Source organism: Rissa tridactyla, chromosome Z, assembly GCF_028500815.1.
Source record: "Rissa tridactyla isolate bRisTri1 chromosome Z, bRisTri1.patW.cur.20221130, whole genome shotgun sequence".
Classification (NCBI taxonomy): domain Eukaryota; kingdom Metazoa; phylum Chordata; class Aves; order Charadriiformes; family Laridae; genus Rissa; species Rissa tridactyla.
Window position 1 is genome coordinate 62,178,848 of NC_071497.1, and position 23,833 is coordinate 62,202,680.

Genomic DNA, 23,833 nt, shown 5'->3' on the forward strand with positions numbered 1-23,833 from the left:
TCTTATTAAGGTATCCTCCAGAGTCTTAGGTTGCTAAGCTGATATTTTCATTTGTTCAGAAGTTTGAATGACCTTGTTTATATGTATCTGTTACCAGACTTTCTATCTTTTGGCCTTCTCACCTGTGTAAGTTTGTTCTGGTTTGTATATGTAGGGGGAGAAACAGGAAGAGTGTTGTTTCTATAAAACGAAAATTTTAGTAAGAGCAGCTTTTTTCACTTGACAAGGTACAGAAACCTCCATATGTGGGAACCAGTATCATCATAAACTGTTCCCTGTCCTAGTTACATGTGTTGGTTGCTCAGACATGTTAGGCGAGTTACAGTTTACACTACACCGTTTTGTTGAAATGGCGTCCTCATTTTCTGTTCAGTTCATGTTTGTCTGTGCCAATAGTGTTTCAGCTGTAGCACAAGTAAGTCTTTAGCAAGTCCTACTTCTTCACACTATCTCTAAGCTGTAACACTCTAAAGGACAGGTAGACATTCCCTCCATTTCTTTAGCCTAGTCCTTTGCTATCAACACTAGCGAAAGCGCTTCCGTTTCTGTGGAAGTTCTTCTTCATTAAGTTGCATGTAATCTCTCACTTTTCCATATCAGATTTGTTCATGTACAAGTATACAGGTGTTCCTTTCTTGGTTACCAGCTATTTAATCTCACCCCTGTATCTGAAAGGTGAGGTCACATGTTCAGTTGACGGTAATACAGCTTTTGTGTAATTTCATTAAAATTCCAGAAGGCCTGTATCTGTGGCGTTTAAGTTATCTTTATGTTAACTGATATGCAAGAAGGAGAAATTAAAAGTAGTAGGACTCAATGTGGCAGTTACAAAGATCAGTATTTACAAACTATCTCCATGGTGTGCAGATGTATGACAACAGAGTTGCTTTTTATATATGGCCATTCATGCTTGACTTAGAAGTGATAATTAGCCACCAGTAAGTAACAAAATCACAGACCCCAACCATCCCTCGAATGTACCTGCATTGCAGTGAGTCAAGTTAAGCCACAAATAAATGTCCCATGATATCACTCCCTGGCTGTGAAGCACAGACATGAAGCCAATATTAAATCTGGCCACAACGCAGGCTTGGCTTCACATGATTTCTATCACTCAGGGCTCAGGTTACTCTGAGACGGCATTTGTATGTTTCTTGTTACTTCTGTGTAATTACTGAGAAAACATTAAGACAGCAAAATGCTCGTCACCTGAGTTTTAACTGTAGGAACGTAGCTTCACAGTAAATTAAATGAGCTATGGATGGCGTCTGTCAGATTTTATAGGTTATCTTGACAAACAGAAGTTTGGCTCTGAATCCTGGTGACAGGCCCTAAATATTTATAAAGTGAGGCTTCAATTGTACAAGCCAATGTGACATTTATAATTAATGGAAAGTCATATGCAGTGCTCAACAGATCTATCTGTAGAAGTTTGCCATATCAGAAAGCTGTTATCAAAGGAAGCTAACCTTCCTTTTAGATTTATGCCAGCTAATTAAAACTAAGTATTTTTATAAATTATAAATTGCACCTACGCGGGTGTCCAGCTTGCTTTCTCAAAAGGTCAAGAAGGACTAAGAACAAGTTCTGAGTCGTCTCTGATGGCTGTTGTCCCTTGGACTGCTTTAGTTTCCATATCTAATTCAATCAGTTATTTTGATGAATTCTGGTTTGTAGGAAATATCTTTCAAATTCTAATTTAAAAAACCCACAATACTGCATAATCTATTAGCCCCATAATTACATGCACTATCTTCCTTTTTATGGTCTTGTTCCTGCAATCTCTTGAGGACCCTCATGAGGCACTGAGTACACTCAGTCTTTAGCAAAACTGCACTGGAATTCATAGCGTTCAACAACTTGTATAGACACTCAGCACCCTGTTGAACTGAGCTCACTTTTTTTGGTTTGGAAACAGTTTTGTGACTGCTCCAGTTGCTATTTCAGTGCTTGTCTTTGTAGCCAGACAGATACTTGAACTTAATTTAGCAATTGTTCCAATGGTGGCTCATGGCAAACAAAAATATTCACCTAAAATAAGTTGTGTGTAAAAATTCTATAAAATAATGTGCTTATGTTACTGAAACATTTTACATTTCAGGATCAGTTAGGTGAATTGCTAGTGGCACTGGAAGAAAAGTCAATGAAGATTGAAGAGTTTGTGAGTGATATTGAATCCCTATTTAACTCTGTTGAGGTAAGTCCAGTGTTTTATCGTACTAGTTTTCTTTCCCTCTACAAAATTATTTCTAAGATATGCTTGCCTTGTTTGTAGCGTCATTGCTTCCACTAAAACAGGCTGTTTCTTCAGTCCTCAAACTGACTGTCCCACTGGAAGGTGTTAACTTTAGTGGAAGAGAAAGATTGCTTTTTTTTTGCAGATTATTGAAAAGTGGAATATGTGACTTTCAAGCACTGGAGGAAAAAGTTCCTTTAAATTTTTTTTATGCTTACAAAAAGCTCGCGCTGTTTGTGTCTTTATTTAGAATCCTGCGTGAAGCATCTAAATGAGTTGCCCAATGTCTTAACTTGTTAATGCCCAAGTTCTTAAGCCTTGAGGACTGTGTTAATTTCAGTTGAAAGTATTGATTTTTAGCTATTTTGAGTCAGACTTCCTGTCTCAATGCTTAAATATAGAAGTTTAATTTTAAAAAGTAACAGTAAAAAAAAATATTAAAAAATCTGCCATTGTTTTTACTATCTTTCTCTAGCATTATTTCTCCCTGATGAGCTTGCTTATAGAAATAAAGTTCTCTTATTCTCAGGATGCCAGAAGGAATCTGGTGGATGGCTCATGTATGGGTAATTCGAGAGTTTCTGTGTATTCATTAAATGTTGTAATTTCATTCTGCAGATCAATTTACATCTGTTTTTACTTTGCAGGAAAACTGTAAGAAAAATGCAGACTTACTGGAAAAGCAAAATGAAGAGATGCTTAAGAAAATGGTAGCACAATATGATGAGAAGTCAGAGAACTTTGAGGAAGTGAAGAAGATGAAAATGGAGTACCTGTATGAGCAGATGGTTAACTTCCAGCAAACTGTTGATTCAGCAAAGGAAACTTTGGAGGCAACAGTAAAAGAAACAGAAGAACTCGATGGATTTGTTTTCCTAAATGTGAGTAAAAATGGCTTTCATACTATAGCTTTTATGATCCTAGTTAGGAAAGCACTTATACAGTATCTAGGCCGAGAATTTTACCTTAATTTTTTATCCAAGTTATTTACCTTAATATTTTTTTCAGATAGCTAAATCCTGCAAGTTCAGCTGTTCCACTCTGAAACTGCTAGATCATTTGCTTTTGTCATGTGAATGCTCAGAGAGAATTGCAAAGACGATTCATAGGATGAAAACATGCCTTGTGCTATTAAAATGGTTCCATTTTGTTTCGTGAAGAGAAGGCTAAAGTACACTTTGATAATTTATCTAGAATTAATTATTCACTGGGGAGTAAGAAGTGATACTATAAAAGGTACTTTACTATATGAAAAATAAAGGTGAAACAAGAGAGCGTAATTGAAAATTATCTAAACTGGAAGACGAGTTGTTGAGTTGTGGGGATTTTGTTGACGTTTTGTTTGTTGTTTTTTTTTTTAAATGAGCAGACACAGACAGTAGTTATGCACTATAAGTACTGAGGCTGTGGTAAATGTTTACTGCTGAAAAGCAGTGAGTGGCTGTGTGGTGTTTAATTGCTGGCTGGGGTTAAACCATGGCAATGAGATAGGCTTAGGAATGTGCATGTGACATACGTGTCTGTAATGGTCCTTTCTGGATGTAAAAAACTTCCCCTGTGAATCTGCTTGACTTGAGTTACCTAGTTTATGCAGTTGTCAGTCATAAGGTGGTGAAAGAGGGTCTTGCAGGTTAATCATTAACTGCCTGGGTCCTCCAAGATTGTTCTTGTGCTGCAAGACTTGTCCGTAAGTGATCTGCAACACTTCCTCCTTTATAGAAGTGTATCAGCCGTCTTGAAGGGGACTGGATTTCTGAGACAATAATCTTGTACTGTTACGGAATTAGCAAGTAGTCTGGAAGTAGCAGAGAAACCATCCTGGGATGCAAGAAAGGAAAAGTTGAAATTACTGTCTGAAGACTGATCATTCATGCAAAATAAAACAAATACAAAACCCCTGGCCCATGCTCCAGCAGTTATGGAAATGGTGGAGCAGTGTTTGGCTTTCTCCCCTGCTCCAAGCTATGCAATGTCCTAGTATCCTGTAACCAACTGAATGCCACGGGAGACTGGCTATTTTGGGATGGATGAGAAATACACCTTATTTTCCTGGACTTTGTGAGGTGCTGGATGAGTACTTTGGCAAAAAGATAACTTTGTAATCAGAAATTCTTTTGTGGGGTGGGAAAATTGTTTGATTCCCTGCCCCGTTCTGTTTGTGATAAAGGACAGGAACTTTTCCATCCAAGAGTCAGGAGACGTTAGCTGAAGATTCATGGACCATGGGAGAAACTCTCACTCCATGAGTACAAATCTCACACAGGTTCTAGTAACCAGAAGTTATGAAGGAGATTTCAGCCAGAATTTGGATTTAAGTGTTCTTATAGTGCAAGTGATTTCTTTCTGTAAAAACCTTGGTTTACGAAAATATTTGACTGTGCTCTGATCTTTAAACCTGGATATTGAATACTGACCCCTGAGGAGTTTAAAACCAGATTTAGACTTAAATAACCTGTGGAGCCAGAGCTTTGAAGTGGAATATTCTTAAGGAACCAAATTCTCTGCTAGCGTGAATGAGCAGCATCACAGACAACATCAAGTCAAGCTGTGTGTGTTTTATGTCTGTGGAGACTGGCAAGGCTGTTAGATGAGTGGCTCTTCAACATTTTCAGGGTTTTGAAAACTTAACGCATTTCTTTTTTTCCTCCTTTAGTCATCTAAAGAATTGAATAAAAGGTATATGAAGTATGGCTTAAGTGCACCGTAGTGAGTACTAGGCCTAGCATGCAAAATGCAGGCTTTGAAAATGCACTGCTAATATTCATAGCTACTTTTATAAACCTTGCAAATAATGAAATTAAGAGAAGAGGTTTTATACTTGTAGCTGTAACTGATTGGTTTTGAAGTGTTTTGCACTTGCTGTCTAATATATCAGTTAAACAACTAACATTTTAAAATGTCAGCTCAATTTTGAATCTCTACACAGACGCTTTTAAACAGATGTTCCTTGTAGTTATTATTATACAAACTTACACTAAAAAAAACATTTCGACCATGCTTCCATCTCTTAGACATCACGGGTATGGTCTTTTTTCACTAGTCTGGTTCTGCATTACCTGGCCTCTGAAAGGTTGTAATGGAAAGTGTCACTCACATGGCTGGGATTGTTGGGCTATATTTCTAAACACAATTCCAGAAAAAAAAAATGCAATTAAGTAGTTTTCAAAAGTTTACCAGGAGACTATGGGCTGATGTTTTCCCATACCTCTTCATCGGCACCGCCTGATTCAGGATTTGTCAGGGGGCTGTTGCTTCATCACAGCTGCATCCTGGCCCACCTCTGCATACCGGTAAATACATGGAATCCCAAACAGTTCTCTGCTGTGTGTGATCTCCTCGAGGGAGTCATTTTAGTGAGACCCATCCCTTATGAGAGAAGCGTGCAATTATAAGCCCATACTCCCCTGATACAGTTTCCAAGGCGAGCTACAAATACCAAGACAGGCTGGCTGCAGGCTTCTCCTGTGCAAGCCCCCAAACCTGCTTTGCCCACACCACCACCCCTGACTTTGTCCAAAGGGCCTGGGCGTTGTGTGGTGCATATCAGAGATACCCCGGTCAGTGCTGCCTCTGCCATCAAAGCAACAGGCGTGCCCACGTGGACTGGGGTATAACAGTGACACCAGGGTTCCAGTTCGCCGTCCAACTACAATCCCAGGAAGGTGGTCTGAAAAGAATGTGCCCGACACCCCTCTTGATTCCCATTAATCTGCAGAATTAGGACTATACATTTGGACTCCCCTGTTCTAAGTCAAAATGTGACAGTCTGGCCACATATCTGCATGTAGTTTATTGCATAAGAATAGAGCAGGTATAATGTGATGAAGTGATTTTCCAAGCCTTTCTGTATACTTGGTCTTTATTTGTTAACTTACACGCTAAACTTAAAGTTTATTCTATTGTGTGCATGGGTTTTGTTATTACTTTGATAATACCTGACTTGCTAAAAATGTTCAGAACAAGTCTGTATAACAATGCATGTTTTTCTAAAGAAAGTCTATTTTATATTTGTTGTGCTTTGTTAAGATTAAGCATAATTAACTACTGTGGTGACTGAAAAAAAGAAAGGGAGAAAGGTAAAATTCAGTTGCCTTGAAAAAAAAATCTTTAATTTCCTTGAAGCTGCTTGTGCCTCAGAATTAAAAATATGTTGGGTTTTTTCCTGTGATGAACTCAGCAAACATGGACTAATTAAGTGGAATCCATCTTCCTTCTTTTTTTTTTTCCTTGCCACAAGCAGCTGCTTTACATTGTGTCTCTGGAGTCAGCTGCTGTACTTTAGCTCTAAGGTTTGCAACCTTTAAAGGCTCTGCCTTAGTAAGTCTGAACCCCTGTGCTCTTGGGAGTCTTGCTGTGAACTTCAAAGCCTCACGTTCTCTGGGTCAAGTGCATACATACCAGGTACTCCCTCTCTGCACTCCTGATCTGACATCACAGTATGCTCTAACTGTTCAAAACCAGCAAAACAGCTTCTCCTCGCATGCTGGCCTCAAGTTCATGGGAAGTATTTAGAGACGTGTACATTGCATGGTCTTTTCTTCTGGCCTTTGGAAGCTATGTGACGCCACAAGGGATTTTTTACAGCTATGTTTTTTCTTCCAAATAGGTTACTTTCTGCAATGGATACTACTCTCTCTTTAGAAAAGGTGCCCAGTGCTTTTTCACTGTTTGAGCACTATGCGGACAGTCCAGGACAAAGCAACCAGCACTCTTTAAAACAAGTGGCTGGTAAGCATCTCTAAGTATTGTCTTTACAAAAGCTAACATTTTGGCAATGCTTTGGAAATTTTATGGTGCTAAAAACAGAATCTATTTGAGAAGTATAAATTTGCAAACCATGTAATTAGCAGAGTTGAATGTAAAATGAAGTCTAATTGTGCACAAGTGTTTATAGTAGGACACTAAGATGAGCAACAGAGGGAAAAGTGCTAAAGTGGGGGATTCTTGCGTCATTGTAGATATCTGTACCTCAGACTAGGAGAAGGTCTCTATCTGTAAATCTCCCAGGGATAAAGAAATTGCTGTTCCCCTGCAGGCAGGGACAGAAGAGGCAGTCAAAGGGTCTCCTGAGCTCTTTGCCTCCAAGGGGAGGCAGCCCCAGCATCGCTGGTGTGGGGAGGAGAGCAGGGGACTGGCTGACCACTGAAGTCCCTGGGTTTGTGCCAAGTGAACGGAGGTACCTGAAACTCCCATGGGACATGAAGGGAAAGTGGTTAACTGTAGCTGGAAACAGCCTCTGCTTCAGAGGGCAGCAGTGAAAGTTGTCCATGATAAAAACGTTTATTCACCTCTATCTGATATTTTGTATTCTGTAAATAGCCTGCTTGTGTGGACTTTCTGCTCTGCCTGTACATGTACCTGTAGAAATTATCTGGACAGCTGTCAGCAAAGAGTTGGCCACCACCGATTTTTGACTTCATTTTCATCATAATGAGGTCTCGCTCCAGTGCTTCTTTCTCATAAGAAGGTTTGTTTTGGGAGCTTGCACCTCGCTGTCATGCTCTGTGACCTCCCATTCACCATACATGCACCCCCACTGTCCTAGTCACTCTGGCTTTTCAAGGGATGCCTCATTCTCCCGTGTTTGGTCCCTGAGCACTGGAACTAGAGCATCGATTTCCCTAAGGTGCTTTGTTTCCTGGCTGGGTTTTCAGGCGCCGAACAGGGCATTCGACCTAGAGGAACTGGATATCTCTGAGACCTTACCTTACTTGTCAGATTTGTATGAATTTGCCTGTGCCATTCTAAGCTTCTCAGGTGAGGTTGGACAGGCACTTGTGCAGGCAGTGTTATCTTCTTTAGGAAGTCAGATAAAAAGATCTTTTTTGTAACCTGCTCTCAGCCAGACTTAGTGGTGCAAATGTGCTATGTGTCTTGGTTTAGTTCCTAAACTCCCTCTTGCAGTCCCATGGGTACAACCATTCTTTCTTCCTGGACTGCCACCTACTGTTGAGGTCATCCAGGAGGACAGAACCTTCTTTTGCTGTGCTGTAATTCCTTTTCCCACAAGTCACTCCAATATGTTTTTCCTCAAACTACTGAGATCCACTTTTCAGTTTGATTTGCATTACCTACTGCGTTTGCTGAACAGCAAATGGCTCCAGACCAGTATGTTTTGATAAGCTGGAAATGAATGACTGTCCACTAGCAAGTAACCTTCAAAGCTCCTCATCCTTTATACTTTCTTCTCTTTCTAAAATACACAGTTTTCATTCTTCACTTCCACTACCAAGTATTTCAATTGCTATTGTGATTTTTACTTTGGTGAGCAGTAGACAAAATATATTATTATTTTTTCAAGATTACACCCTTCCTGAAGGAAAGTAGAGGTAAATTCCTACATGAAACTTTATTTGGAATTGAATGCCTTGAATACGTCATTTGTCACATAGCAGAGGCAAATGTCAGATACTCTCCGAATTCTTTCTGACTGAAGCCATTTGATGAAATAAATGTGAATTTGCCATGTTTCTCCAATCCACATATTTTTCCTTCAGAAAGTATAGCCTTCTACTGAACAATTTCATAGAACTTTATTTTCACCACTTCATAAACATCCTTCCTTCAAAACACCCTTCATTTCCAAATTTTCCATATCCAATAATGAAAAGTCCTTTCCATCAAATTCTTTGTCTTTCACATAAGTCACCCCATTAACAAATGCATAAGCATCAAACACCCTTGCAGCATACTATTGAGCATACTGGAACCAAGGCTGTGGCACAAGAACAGTGGGTAAAATTAAAAACTATAAAAAATTTTATTTCCAACGGCTGCTGTGAGTCTTGCCCTTTTATACCAGAAGGCAAGGACCTTTGCTGATTATAACAATCTTCCATTAAAGTCACAGAGGAACGTGACTGCTCTCCTTCTTCAAGTCCACAAAACCAAGGAAATGTTATTTCTCATTACATTGGAAAGGTGCAAATACTCATAAAATATTTGGCTGTGGAGATTAGGTAGCATGAAAGAAAAGCTTCCTTACGCCACAGCACTTCAATGAAAACTGAACTGACGAGAAAATGTCACACTTTTCTGTTGAAAAATATGATTTAGTCAAACTTGTGGTACAAATATCTCTTTTTGTTGACTAAAATCCATTTAAAAAGGGACCGACACTTTGATAACACATGAATGTTCTGTTTCTGAAGAGTTGAGTTCAACTTCTTGCTTTGAAATTACTTCCTTTCCAAAGTTAGTTTCATATTATGCAACAGGAAATTAGAAATCAAATGTTTCTCAATGTTAACAAACTGAATTTTGATCTATAACTTTTTTTCAGAAGTTTCATTCATTAATCTCACTTCTGTTCAGATTTGGCATAATAATAAATCTTGCAGTTGTGGGGTTTCTGCGATCATAAATAGAGGTTTCTAGGCAACTTTACAGGAAAAAACCTTTCTTTCCCCGCTGGGTCCACTGAAAGGAAGTCTTTTCCTAAAGGTGATCAATTTTTAAATTGACCAACTCTAGATGCAGTCAAAAGACAAAATGTGGATTGTTTTAGCGATGAGAAGGATAATTTTTTTTTTCAATGGGAAACAGATTTAATCCTACTGTACTGGTAGTTCTCTGTATAAATCATAAGGAAACAGCCAGCATCTGCATTTGCCTTTTTCATGCCACAGGGGATCATCATCATTTCTGTGAAGATAACTGAAAAAAGGCAAAAGCTTTCTGCTGAGATTCTAAGAGAATTCATGCAATATGTAAATTTACTGGGTGAAGAAAAAGAGCCATGTATTTTCATTCCCTGCAATCACTTTGACAATGAACATCTTTTGGGGCTTTTTTGCTTCTTTCTTTTCCCTCCCTCTCTTTTAAGCCATAATCGTAGAGGGGAACAATATCTCATCACAGATGGATCTGTGCCAATCATGAGACAAAGTTTATATGAAATTTGGGGAACCTTGGAGGTCTTTGAAAGCACTCTTTGTGAAAGATAATCCTGGTTGTTCCATGAGGTTCAGGTGCTTCAGCAGAGCTTGGGTTAGCCTGCACACCAAGGATCCTCTGTCCACTGGGTCTGTAGGGAAAATGACCATGCCAGGCAGGAGCACCTGGTAGTGCACTTGCAGTAGGAGTCCACCCCTGGGCAGGGGTGAAGCCAAGGCTGCAGGTACTCCCCTGCTCCCCAGGATGTTAGTGCAGGAGCTCTGAGCCTTCCTTTACCTAAAGCACATCCCTGCTGCTGTCAGACCCAGTGGATTTGACACACAGCATGAATCCCTTCTTGGTATGACAGGTCCTTTCCCCTGTCCACCTTTCTGGGATCAGCTACATACATCTGTCTCTGGAGGAAACTTTCTTCTTCTGCAAGCTCCCTTTCCCCATCAGTGAGCTATCCCATGCTGTTTGCTGCGAAGAAGTGCTTTCAGTCTCCGCTTTTATGACCATCCACTTTCATAGCATGTCCTCTCGTGGCTGTGCTGCAAGGCAAGGTCAGGTAATGGAGAAGGCAGTCACCCAAAGGAACATGTTAAGCTCCAGGGTCTTTTGGCCATTCTGAGGAGGTGGACTGGAGTTATGAGGAGTCTCTTGGGGTTTCATCAGGACATGTGCATCAAAGTGGAGAGGAGAGCTGGAGAGCTCTCCCTGTGACTAAAGGGAGCAGGTTTCCTGAGGAAAGGAGAGGGATGGCTGGAGTTGTGTGGCAGCTCTGTCTGTCCAGGATTGCCACAGCCCTGGGAGCCTCCCTGCCAGAGGTCGGAAACAAGCAGCCACACCATGACTTGTCTGCCTGATGGTCCTGCCCCATAGGGGAGGAACCCAAGAACTGGGCAGGGTGCGGGCAAACACTTTGCACTGGGTTCAGGTGGTCCCAGTACTAGAACTGGATCTTATTTTGTCCAGACCATGAGGGAAATGGACAGATTACAATGCCAAGCAATTAACTTTTCAGTTCCTAATTTAGGAGGACCTATTGCTCTAAAACTGCACCAGTATTATCCATATTTCATGTACTTGCTGTACTGGTTCTGTGGAAATAAGCAACCTTAGTGAAAATAAGCAACCAGGTTGCCTCATAAACATGTAGGTAATTTGGCTGAAAGTAGAGAAATGTGAATAACAACAGGAGACTTTCCTCTCAGTCCCGCAGACACCGACTGTCGTACCTCAGGAACCAAATTCGGCCACCAGCACCTCCATTGCTGTTTACTGGACTGTGAATGATGGGGATGCCATCGACTGCTTCCAGGTCTACTGTATGGAGGAGCCTCAAGCCAGCAAAGATGCAGGGGGTGCGTAAGGTCTTGCCTTCATGATGGCAGGTCTCCTTTCTGCTCTGTTCTGGGGTCAGCAGAGGGGAGGCCAAACTGCAGGGGAGGGCCCAGGATGTAGAAAGAAGAGGAGCTGTGAAGACATCACGTGTAGGACTGAGGACCAGTAACAGCGGAGGAGAGCGTGAGGTAGATGCCATTCCTTCTCCTCCCCTTTTGTCATCTAAAATGAAAGATAAATATAATGGTCTGTAAAGTGCAGGGCAGTTGTTTGCAGAGAAGCAGCAACATCCCTGTTGAGGTGCTCTTTTATGAAGTAGGCAGACCTTCAGAGAGTGAGTGTCCATGCTGCTCTGTGGGTACTCATGGTGACTGCAGATAGAGTTCCCAAAGGGCCGGGCTTCATTAGGGTTTTAGGTCCTTCAAGTGCTTTGGAAATGTGTCCTAATAAAAACAAAAAATAACAGGAAAAAATAATCAGTATTTCCACATGTGGACAAAGACTTTTTGCAAAATTACATTAAAATACTTCAAATGTTAAATATGAAATTGAGAAAAGAGGATTGAAATGCTCATTCATTAAAAATCTCTGACTGACCATAAAGTCACTTTAAGCAACTGGGCTCTGCATGTATGCATGAAAGGAGGCTGGAGAGAGGTGGGCGTTGGCCTCTTCTCCCAAGTGAATAATGACAGGACCAGAGGAAATGGTCTGAAGTTGCGGCAGGGGAGGTTTAGATTAGATATTAGGAAGAATTACTTTACTGAAAGAGTGGTCAGGCACTGGAACAGCCTGCCCAGGGAGGTGGTTGAGTCACCGCCCCTAGAGGTATTTAAGAAACGTCTAGACTTGGCACTTCAGGGCATGCTCTAGTGGCAGAGACTGTAGGTTGTTTGTTTGTGGGGTTTTTTTTGTTTTGGTTTTTTTTTTTTGGTGTGAGTATGGTTGGACTCAATGATCTCAAAGGTCCTTTCCAACCATGAAGATTCTATGATTCTATGTTTGTATGTGGGTGGGTGTGTATATGTCTGTGCATGCTAAAGGATGATAAGGGGGTTTTATAACAGCTAATTATATATATTATAACAGCTTTATAGCTCACGGCTATAAAGTCCATTATGAGAAATTGTTATCTTACAGAGCAGTGAAACGAGAGTTGACAACTGCTAATTGTACATCTCAAACATGCAGCCTAGTCCTGTGTAGGACTGAGGGCCATAATCTCCCCTTGCCATCAATCGGGTTTGAGCGCCATCAACTCAAGGGCACATCAGAAAATTTCTATCAAAACTGAGTCAGAGTAAAATATGGAGATCTTGGTTAGTAACGCTTTCTGGATTTTTTTAATTGAGTGGTTTCTACATGTTAGTCAAGAGGTGCAATTATAGGACCGACCAGTGCAACATGTGAGTGTGACATCCCGTGCATGTGTGTGTTCCTCCTAGCTTTGGTGGAAGAGTACAGAGTGACGGTGAAGGAGAGCCACTGCATTTTGGAGGACCTGGAGCCAGATCGCTGCTACAGTGTGTGGGTCATGGCTGTGAACAGCACAGGCTGCAGCTTACCCAGTGAAAAAGCCATTTTTAAAACGGGTATGTACGTATTTTGGCATTTAATTATTATTTTGTCATTTTCTTATTATAAGCTTCAAATCCTTAGACCAATTCTAGTCCATGGTGTTACTGAAACAGAAGAAACTGCTTCGTTTAGCCCATCTGGCAGATAGCAGGCAACTCGGCGGTTGTTTCCCTTTTGCTGAGAGATAACAGCGTAATTGCTTCTGGGAGGAAACTTGAAGGCATTTGGATTTGAAGATGTTTCCAGGCCTCGTGACTGGGGCATTGGGGCAGCACATGATGAATTTCTCTTCTGTGTGCGCTGTGATGCTCCAGGGCAGCTCTGGGAAAGCCACACGGCTGCTCCCTGCTGCTGCTGCTTCTCCTGTGGAAAATGAGGTGATGGCTGTGTTTTTTGCCTCTCTGTCATCCTCCCAAATACATCTACATTACGTCGATTTAAATAATTAACTTTTCAGGGGAAGGCCTGCTTTACTGCGGTTACATGCTGTGTCTAGCTCAGTGGGACACAAATCTCAGGTGTGGCTGAGAGGCTCTGCTGCTGTTTAAGTGCTATAAATTAAGATGAGTAATTAGATGAGTATTGTTTATGAGCTTCATTTGACGGATTAGTTTTTCTGAGTTTTAATTTCTTTAGTAATTTGTATTGACAAAACTAATGCTTCTTGAATTATGAGCAAGGTGAAACATCTTGTGTCTGAGGCCCTCTTGCCAGACAATTTTTTTAGTGCTACAGGATAAAATCATTATGTTCTTGCAGTCACAAAATACAGACAAGGGTATTTAACAATTTTGTGATGAAATAAGTCTTTACAACACTGAGTGTATTGTTGAAATCACTTGGCAGCAACTGCAGCTTCAAGTCTTTTTCTTAATCCACTAGACTTCACATTTGTTGAAAATTCTCCTTGATATTCAATTTGCTATTAATAACTTTAGCAAAATTATTTTCCAGAGAATTCAAAGTAGAAATTCAAATTTTATCGCTTCAACAATTTAATTGTGAGCACGGTGCAGAATTCTGCAAAACAGTCAAAAAATAATGAGTTATTACTAGCTAATAAATCATAATTTAAAAAGGGGTTCTCATCTCTCTGAAGCTGTTATTTTTAAGAACTGTCTTTGCCTTTTGGCATTAGGCTCACCATTCTTTTTCCCCAAACTGAAGCCTTCTGAAGAAGTTAATTTCCTCGAGTCTTTGATGCCTTCCTTTGGCCTGTTTCTTTAAGAAAACAAACTAGATCAAATAAAGGCTCATTAAACACCTTCCCTCAGCTGAGGTGAACTCCCGGTGGGGTGCACTGAGCCCAGATGGACTTGTGGGGACAGTGCTGAGCGCTGGCTGATGCAAAACCAGTGCATCCTCTTAACATCAGAGGCAGAACGATGAGCACCAGTAATGGAAACCAGTTCTTCAGTGTGACCCCAGCTACTTTTATATAAAGCTGGAATACTTTGGTTCTTCAAGTAGCCCAATGGACCCAGGAGCAAAAATTTAGAGAGTTTATTTTTAGTCATTCAGATTAAAAGTTGGCACATACAAGAAAATAATTTGCTAGTATATGCAGTTATGGGAACAAACACGTTAATGGTAGATCAAAGCTGTGCTTCTCTGGGTGCTGGGAGCCCCGACGTTTCCCTGTTAGGAGTGCGCCCATGGAGGTGGCAGCGGGTCTGGGGAGTTGTGTGTGCTGCTGCTGCAGCATCCCCCCAGTACCTCCCATCTCCTGCTCCTCCACCTCCCGAACTCATAGCCTGTCCTCTCCTCCCCTGGGGAACATGCTGTTTCCAAGCAGTATTTTCTGTGAGGGAATGATGCTGAAGGCAGCGAGTATCCCTCTACCCGCCTCCTCCTCCCTGTCTGTCTGAAACTGATCAAACAGTTTCAACTGGTGAAGGCTCTTTGCAACCCTAAAGACATAGGAGTGAATGCATTTTCTTCTGTTGTTCAAAACCTATGTGATTCTCAACCTGTATCCGAGGAACAGAGTAAGAACTTAACCTTTTTGGCTGTTTGCCTCTTCTAATATCACTTATATGAGTGCTGGAATATTACCTGGAAATCAGATATATATTCTACCTGCAGTTAATTTGTTAAAAAAATCTCAGAAGCACAGTAACAACTCTTTCTGGTATGCTGACCCTATCTACTCTTGAGACAGATAATTTCAGATAAAGAAAAAAATGCCTGATGTCGTGTGACATATCATTTGCACATACATAAACATGGGTATGTGTGTCAGTTGCTGAATGCAGGTACTAGGGGATTTAACTATTAATTTTTCATTCTTTAGAAGCAGATGCATTTAAAAACAGACAATAATCAAATATGTCAGAAGAGAATTAAGAGATTATTGCTAAGGGAGCTACACAGATGTATTACCAGATGAGTCTATCCCACAGATTCTTTCTTCTGCTGAATACCTAGATTAGCTGTTTCTGCAGTAAAATATCAAGTACATCTTAACCTGAACTGCTAATGTCCTGATTTTCACTAAACCAGGAAATCAATAATACTTTGAGGTGTCTTTCTTTCCTTTTCTACTAATAAAAAATTAATTTTCTTACAAAACAGAATGCATCTGCAATGCTAGTTGCAGTTCTATAAGATTATCTTGTCATAAAATTATCTAATTTCTGCTTTTGTTTTAGGCCTCCTATTTGGGACACAATGTCTTTAAAAACAAAATAGTTTTCCAGGACCTTTTTTTTAATTACTAACCTTTCTTTTAAGGATTAGTATTAAGACCATGTCTATGAGTTTCAACAACAGGTTGTAAGGTTTGTTTATGTTACTATTCCCTGGAAAGGGAAAGAGCAAGTGAATACTACTAATCCATTTTCAGCCTGTGATGTTGGATGTGCAGTTTCACACAATAGCTTTTGATTACTTGCATTCAGTGCTCTATATTACATTCAGTTTTCTGTCTTGCAGTTGGGCCTGTAGTTCTTAAACTGAGGCTCTAGAAAAGAGAAATTATGGGACCAAATGTTAGCATTGCAAAAATAAACAGGACATAATTAAGCAGAAAGTCAGCATCTCCCCATCAATTCTGCAGCAACACATTTGTTTCTGATGCAGTTCATGCAGGGATGCTGAGGACAGGATTGAGGTGATGCAGGGAGGGCTGTAGGCAGTACTGCCTTGGTGCTCTGCTCCTTGAAGTCTGGCAGAAATGAGGAAAATGTGGTAAAGGAAAGGCACAAAAATCTACACAGATATTTTATGAATGTGCAGAAATGTACAAACATTCACAGTGACTTTCCCAGCGTGTTTCCCCCCACCCAATGTACAAGCAAACAAACAAGCAAAACAAAAACAAGGAAAAAGTCATTGCCGGATGGGCAACACTGACTATCCTATGGGGTTTGAGGGAGGTGATTCTTCCTTTCTGTCGTGAGCATCCCCCGCCAGCTGCTGGCGCCCTCCTTGCGGCACAACTAATGTGTCCTTGTGTCCCCAGCGCCCGCTGTCCCCACCATCAAGGCTGAGGACTGCATGGTGTGTTGGGACACGGCCACCATCCGCTGGCGCGCCGGCTCGGTGTCGGCTGAGTCCTTCACCCTGGAGTACTGCCGACAGCACTCGCCAGAAGGAGAGGGTCTCAGGTCAGTGCTGCGGTCGCGAGCGCCACTCAGTCGGATTAGGCAGCCACTAATGAGTGTCCCGCAGACTGTGTGTCGTTATGCAAGAGATTATTCAGCCTTCAACCACACAAGGAAGAAATCAGCTTCTGCCTGCTGAGGAATTTACAGGACAGGCACTAATCTATGAGATTAGGCTGACACACAAAAATACTTCCTTTTTGTTCTGCTTAACTGGGCAATCCCTTTCATTTGGGGCCAAAACCCTGGAGACGTTGTGCTGTCTGCAATCAACCAGAAGTCGCAGGGCTGTGCTGGCTGGGGAAGCAGTCGCTGCCCCACAGCTGCCATGGCCCCAGGCAGGGCACGGGAGGGCAGCTGAGCTCCACAGCAGGGAGTAGGATGGAACTGCCCGGCACAGATTGCTCTCTGCTTTGTGGTGAAGAAGATAGGAGCCATCTCGGGGCATAGGGAGGGTGATACAAGGGTCCCGGTAATGTTGTTGACCCATCTGTCTCTGTGTGTGGGCAGAGCCCTCCCAAAGCACATCTGAGCCCAGCGCTGCCCGGCTCTGCAGGCATGCCACAGGGTTCAGAGAGCAACTCAAAGAGCAGCTTTGACACTGGGGATGGGGTCTGCTTGTGCCAGACCCTCTCTGGTTTCACCTACACTAAGTCTGTGCTGCACAGAGGAAAAAGCAGGGAGCGGCGTAGGCACCACTGAGCCGTGAAACTGTGCACTGTGTTGAAATGCAGAGAAAATGATGTGGTGCTCTGTATGTCCTTGGGGCTTGGGGTTTTTTGTTTGTTTGTTTTTTTAAAAACAATGACAATGTTCCAGCAAAATACAGTTGCAGAGGTCTGAGAAGCTTTGGGAGGTGGGGGGGTGACTTACCATATGGAACCTTGTGGAAGAGCCTCAGCCCGGCTGAGTTTGTCTGTGTTCACCTCCCGGGCAGCCTTATCAGGGTCTTCACCTGGGGGCTAGCTCACATGGACTTCATGGAGATGCAACAGAGAGGGAACAGCTCCACCCCTTGCAGTCAGAATTCGTTAAGTGGACTAAGGGTTTCACAGTTTTCCTAGTAAACCAGTACGACAGTGAAATTGTGCATGCCTTGCTCCTTACAAAAGTAGGCTAAAAATTGAAATAAAAACCTTCTGCGGGGTTGGGAGACCTTTTTTTCCATGCGGTACCAGTGGGCTGTGTTAATGTAATCAAGAAGAGGTCTTGTCCAGCTCCCCTATGTCTCAGAGGACAGCCATGACCTGTTCTGTTTCATACATATTTCACGAGGCCATCAGGCCCCTGTCAACCTGCCAAAGTCACTGTTGGTCAGGGATAATGTAGCTGCTCCCAAAACCTGTGCTGTGTGTTTACCCTAGAGTTTCTTTGCTGTTAACTGGAATTGCCTCTTTTTATCAAAACTGAACCAGAAACTGTGCTGTTTTCTGCAATCTGTGAGTGAGGTGTCGATAACAACAAGCAGTTTGCTTGTGTGGTGATAACTGTGGCAAAAAGCTGCCAGAACTGACCCATTCCCTTTCTCAAGTGAGCTTGTGCAAAATCTAACATGTTTATAATTATACTGAGTCACATCTGACTTTTTGACTTTCCTGTGGGAAGAAGCTGGCCTTTTACTGTGACAAGTGTGAAAAATTCCCACAGGACAAAATCATGAACTTTCTCAGAATTGCTGCAGTTTAAATTTCTGTATTTGTAGAAGGGCTCTGACCTCTTTTTACAGCGTCAAAGACCATATTTTAACACTTATTTTCCCTCAAAGCAATGCCCCTCTTTCCTTTTCCAAAAACAGCCCCTCAGATTAACCTCAACAGCTTCTATAATGGCACATGATGTTTTGGTGATGGAGTTATTTTTTTAAGATTTCTATTTAATTTTTTGCATCAAACCAAGGAAAAAAGAGCCCACTGGTATGTGGAACATACTGCCTGTATTGCTCCTATCCAAGGGCCCCAAGGTGCTAGTTAGGACTAGAAATCAATTCCTTATGTAGCTGACATAGTGAGAAGCTGCCTTCTGGAAGTACCTTAGGGAGCTTAAAGTTCCTATGTTAGGAACATATGTCAGGTGGAATAAAACTTGTCTGGAGCATTTGGGCCTGGAAATGCTGTATTTTCTTCTGGTTGCTTTCCTTGAAAGCTTGGAGTTTGTCCTTCACAGGTTTCCTGAGCAACACTCGTCCTGGGGACCAGGCAAATGTGGAGCCCTTGGACAGACAGCCTGTGCCTTTCATGCTTGCAGTGGCCCCGTAGTTGAGTGATTCCCCAGACCCTGGCTGGGAGTTCAAACACGTTTCTCAGCAACCCTGGAAATTTCATACAACTGCTGCTGGGGGCACAATGGGAAAGCACAGGTGGGAGAAGGATATCCAAAGGAAGTCCTGGAGAAAGCGGTATGGTCCCATCCCACAAGGCTGCTTTTGCACATGTTATTCTGGGAGCTCATCCAAGACAAGGGATACCACCAAGGAAGCAGGCAGGGAGAAATGTCCCCATTTAACAGCCGGAGATGTGTGTGGAGCCCTTGGTCTGGGCTCGACCCTGTAGCCTTCAGCATGTCACAGAATCACAGGATGGTTGAGGTTGGAATGGTCCTCTGGAGGTCATCTGGTCCAACCCCCTGCTCAAGCAGGGCCACCTAGAGCTAGTTGCCCAGGCGGCTTTTGAATGTCTCCAAGGAGATCCTTGGAGCAGTCCTGGATCAGTCCCAGCTCTCCAGGGAGAAAATGTGAAAAATGTCTGGAAATAAATCCTCATTAAAAGTTACCTTCTGAATACCATTAAAAAAAAATCTATATTTTCCCCTTTGGGTTCTCTCTCCTTGCCAGCTTGCCACCTGAGGAACATAGTTTTGTTTAAAACTGTCTTAAATCTTCTGCAACAATGAGTCCCTAGCCTGATGCTGTGGTTTTAAAGCTCCTTCCTGGGTTGATTCTGTTTCCAGAATCTTTATGAGGCTTTGAAATGTTTCTTTCAGTTTCCAGAGCTCTGCTATTTTCTCACCGTTCAGCCTCTTTGTGTTGAGAAGTCAATGGAGCTGTGGGTGGAAGATGGAAAACTGCAAGAAATGTAGTCCAGGGATTAGGTGTGTGGGCTGTTCAGATGGAAACCATGTATCACATAATGAGAAATCTGTAAGACTCAGGGAGGCAGAAATTAGTACAGTATGCACTGAGTTCATAAGAGTGGAAGTGACTGTCATCCGCTCTGCCAGTGCAAGGCTCTGCTTGCCAGTGCTCTGCTAGTGACCAAAATTTTCCATCTAGCCATAGAGCAGGTCTACTGCTGGAAAAAGGGGAGCAAGCCTCCCTCCTGCTGCATTGCCCATGTGACTGTCCTGCCAGCTCAGGAAACAACGTGTGGAAAATACGGAATCTTCCTCCCCTCTGCCTGTGCTATGCTTGGCATCTGAGATAGCAATGAGGACCGTTGCAGGTGGTACTTTGGTGATCTAACACCACGACAACCAAAGCTGGGACAGGGGAGAGGAAAGGAAACATGCAGCACAGCTGGCAGCAAACTCAGAGCTGTTTGTTCTTTATTTTTAGCTTCAAGAGCTTTTATCCACCCGTGGTACAACCCTTCTGTGTGCTTCCACGCGTATCTTGAGAAGCTTGCATGCATTCAGCACTAACTGCACATCAGTGGTACCACCACAGGTGTGGAGGTGCTGTTTCAGTGGGATCTTGGGGGCGGAGAAGGCAATTACGGCACAGAGGGCGTTCTGAATCACTGCTAGGCATATCATTTGCTGGGTTCATGCCATATTAAAAATTATCCTCTAGACTTTTCCTTGAAATAAATGAGGAAGATGATGGGAGAAACATGCATCAAAACACAGCATCAGATTTCCCTAAACCCAGGAAAATCATAGCTTTAACAGACAACTGCCACTATAACATTCATTGGCAATTTTAAGGTGAGGAAACATGTAACTCCTTTCTGTTGTGCTTTGAATATCACATAGATGAAATTTGGAGACTGGCTTTTGAGACTTAAAGATTCCTCTTATAAAAATATTTAACTTCAAATATTTCTTGAATTTTTATGCACTGAATTTGGTATCATGATATCAAGATGTTGTGGGGACAGTGCAAATATGATACCATTTAGGCTAAAGTCTAGGATGCTTTGGTAATAATATTATTACATTTCCAACCATCTATAAAATGGGCAGGTGTATTTAAAGGATAAAATAGGTGACATAAAAAATGTTGTAGGTGGATTTCTCTTTCTTTACCAAAATTACAGAGTTCAATACTTTAGGTGAGCTTGAGGAAGATCTAGCTGCAATGGGGCTTACAAGAACTTGGAAATGAAACAGGCTTTCCCCCAATACAGTCAGGATGCGTTTTCCATTCTCTTCTCCTACGCATAACCTGTATGCTGTAAACTAAGCTGTAATGACACCTTCTCTTCATCCTTGCTTTTTTATCACTGATTGCAGGGTCAACCTGAAGCATGACAAACTACACTGGTTGCTGGGGAGCCCTCAGTATTCACTTTCCCCCTTCACTGTGTCCTTTAAACAGAAAGAGAGGCGATAGCAAGATCTGTTTCTTCCCTGCACGCAGCCTCTTGTGAGCTTGGAGCTGGCTCAGAGTGTGGCAAATGAATTTCCTTCATGTTGGCATATTCTGTTTTATTAGTTGGCAACAGTAGGACTGTTTTTTAAGCCTTAATCTTAGCTGAAATTTATGGGCTCTTATTCTTAGGCAGCTTAAAGCTGGCTAAAATAGATTACCAAGCAGAGAATGCTATTCGAAAATCTGATCGCTGTTTTACTGACCAGATCTGCTCAAAGTCCAGAGTTTTCTGTCTCACTATTGCAATTGAAAAGAGGCATGCTATTGCTTTCAGATTTAAATGTGCAACCAAATTCTGATGTGGAGAATTTCAGATTTGAAAGAGCCCCAAGTCTGAACTTTGATGGCTGACCCTATTTTGTATTTGACTGGACCCAAACTCTTTTCTGAATACTCAGGCTCTAGGATCCAGATGCCAAAATACGAATATCCCAGGTCTACTTATTACATGAGAATCACAGAATGGTAGAGGTTGGAAGGGACCTTTGGAGATTTTGTCCAACCCCCCTGCCAAAGCAGGGTCACCTAGAGCAGGTTGCACAGGAACGTGTCCAGGCAAGTTTTGAATGTCTCCAGAGATGGAGACTCCACCACCTCAGTGGGCAGCCTGTCCCAGTGCTCTGCCATCCTCAAAGTAAAGAAGTCTTTCCTCATGTTGAGATGGAATTTCCTGTGTTCCAGTTTGTGCCTGTTGCCCCTTGTCCTGTTGTTGGGCACCACTGAAAAAAGTCTGGCCCCATCCTCCTGACACCTCCTGACACCTGACACCCTTTCAGTCTTCTCCAGGCTAAACAGACTCAGGTCTCTCAGCCTTTCCTCCTAAGAGAGGTGCTCCAGTCCTTTGATCTTCTTCGTGGCCCTCCACTGGACTCTTTCCAGTAGTTCCTTGTGTTTCTGGAACTAGAGAGCCCAGAACTGGACTCCAGTACTGCAGAAATGGCCTCACCAAGGCAGAGTAGAGGGGGAGGATAACCTTTTTTAATGCGCCCCAGGATACCATTGGCCTCCTTGGCCACAAGGGCACATTGGTAGCTCACAGAAAATGTACCTGACTACTTGGATTTAGAAACAATTTTGGATTTTATTAACTAGCCATCAGGTAAAAGCACGTACTGGAAAAGAAGATCTTTGGAAGGACGTTAACTTACATGGCATTTTCCAGAAAACAGAAGAAAGACCCATGTAGAGGGCATCACTGTGCTTAAGGCACATTGATCTACATGTTGCCACAAACAGCTTCTGATGAATAGCTTAGCGTATCCTCCCTTCATCTCACTTGTAACTGTTGGCCCAAAACTTCTTTCTAGTGGTTTGTGCTGCAGATTCACACCAAAAATGTCAGGATGGTGCTTTCAAGGAACAGATTGGGTGAGACTTGTCTAGGAAGCATGGACAAATTTCTTCAAAGCTTAGGTGCCCACTTCTTTTCCCATGCCCCTGCTTCCATCCTTATTTTCCTTTCTCTCACTTCTTTTATATTTGCCTCCTTGCCCAGTTCCCATCTTGTATTTTTCTCCTGCTCATCTTTCCTTTTTCAAAGGCTCAAATGAGCCTTTTTCCTCTTTCAAGTGTAAAGATCCCAGGTTCCCACCAGGCAACTCATCAAGTTGCACCTCTTCCCTGAACCTTTCAGTAAGAACGGACCAGCCTGATGAACTCCCAGTGCCTTGCTGAAGTGCTCTTGTGGTTGGGAATTTGGTTAGTCACGAGGGTGAAGCAAACCGTGCAATTGCTACCATGTTTGGGCAAACCACTTCTGTTTGTTTACTGCAGCAGAGCAGTCCCAGCATTAAAATGTCTCCAAACTCCCTGAAATTCTTTCAAATAGAAAAAAAAATCACAGGAGCACCCAGTATTTTTTCTCAATGCTTTCAAACACTTTTTTAATGACAGCTGTCAGTACAAAATACCTGTTACAAACTAATAAGGATGATGCACCAGTCTTTCCTCAGGATGCCATTCTCCTAGATGCAGAGCTTTATGTGGTGTTTGCAGGAATTTTGGGCGGGGGGGCTGTGGGATTTTACCTTTATGTGGTAAATGCAGCAGAGGCAGGCATGTGAAAAATCCTTATGGATAAACACGGATTATTCTTCAGATTATACTGCTCTCTGGTGGGACATATGTGGAAAAACAGTCACTACAAATGAATAGCAGTGATCTGATCTGACTGCTGATTTGCCTGCCTTACCTCCTCTGGGGCCACGGTAATTAGTGATGGAAAGGGTAATTTGTTTAATCTAGCTCCCCATAGAGACACTACCTGGCGGAGGGAGACCTTCCTGGGCTCCATTCTCAAACCTGAGGTGGAAGGGAAAGTGCCTTGCACGGTCTCCAAAGGCATGTCTCCTGTTCGTGAATTTGCTGGAGAGCAGAGCAAGAGTCCTGCGTTCAGCCCTTCCTCACACCACTGAGGTTATCGCCTTTTAACGTGGAGGAGAGGGGGGTCATCTTGCAAGACCTGCATTACACTTGAAAATTTAAATACTTACCTTGAAGATTCCTATAAGCATTTCTGGGGGGAAATTATCTAATTTATATAGATAAACAGTCTTTACCTGCAGGCGTACAATGCGGTGGATAAATACTGTCTGGCTTTGCCGT

General features: G+C 42.3%; 1 protein-coding gene across 1 annotated transcript in view; it reads left to right on the forward strand.

The window, feature by feature from the left end:
* Window positions 1-23,833, forward strand: part of CMYA5 (cardiomyopathy associated 5) — a 48,212-nt gene that overhangs the window by 19,615 nt on the left and 4,764 nt on the right. The window contains exons 3-9 of the mRNA XM_054185497.1: window positions 2,102-2,197; window positions 2,884-3,117; window positions 4,890-4,912; window positions 6,843-6,964; window positions 11,329-11,478; window positions 12,904-13,050; window positions 16,500-16,644. Coding sequence (XP_054041472.1) covers window positions 2,102-2,197; window positions 2,884-3,117; window positions 4,890-4,912; window positions 6,843-6,964; window positions 11,329-11,478; window positions 12,904-13,050; window positions 16,500-16,644 — 917 coding nt within the window. The remainder of the gene's footprint in view (window positions 1-2,101; window positions 2,198-2,883; window positions 3,118-4,889; window positions 4,913-6,842; window positions 6,965-11,328; window positions 11,479-12,903; window positions 13,051-16,499; window positions 16,645-23,833) is intronic.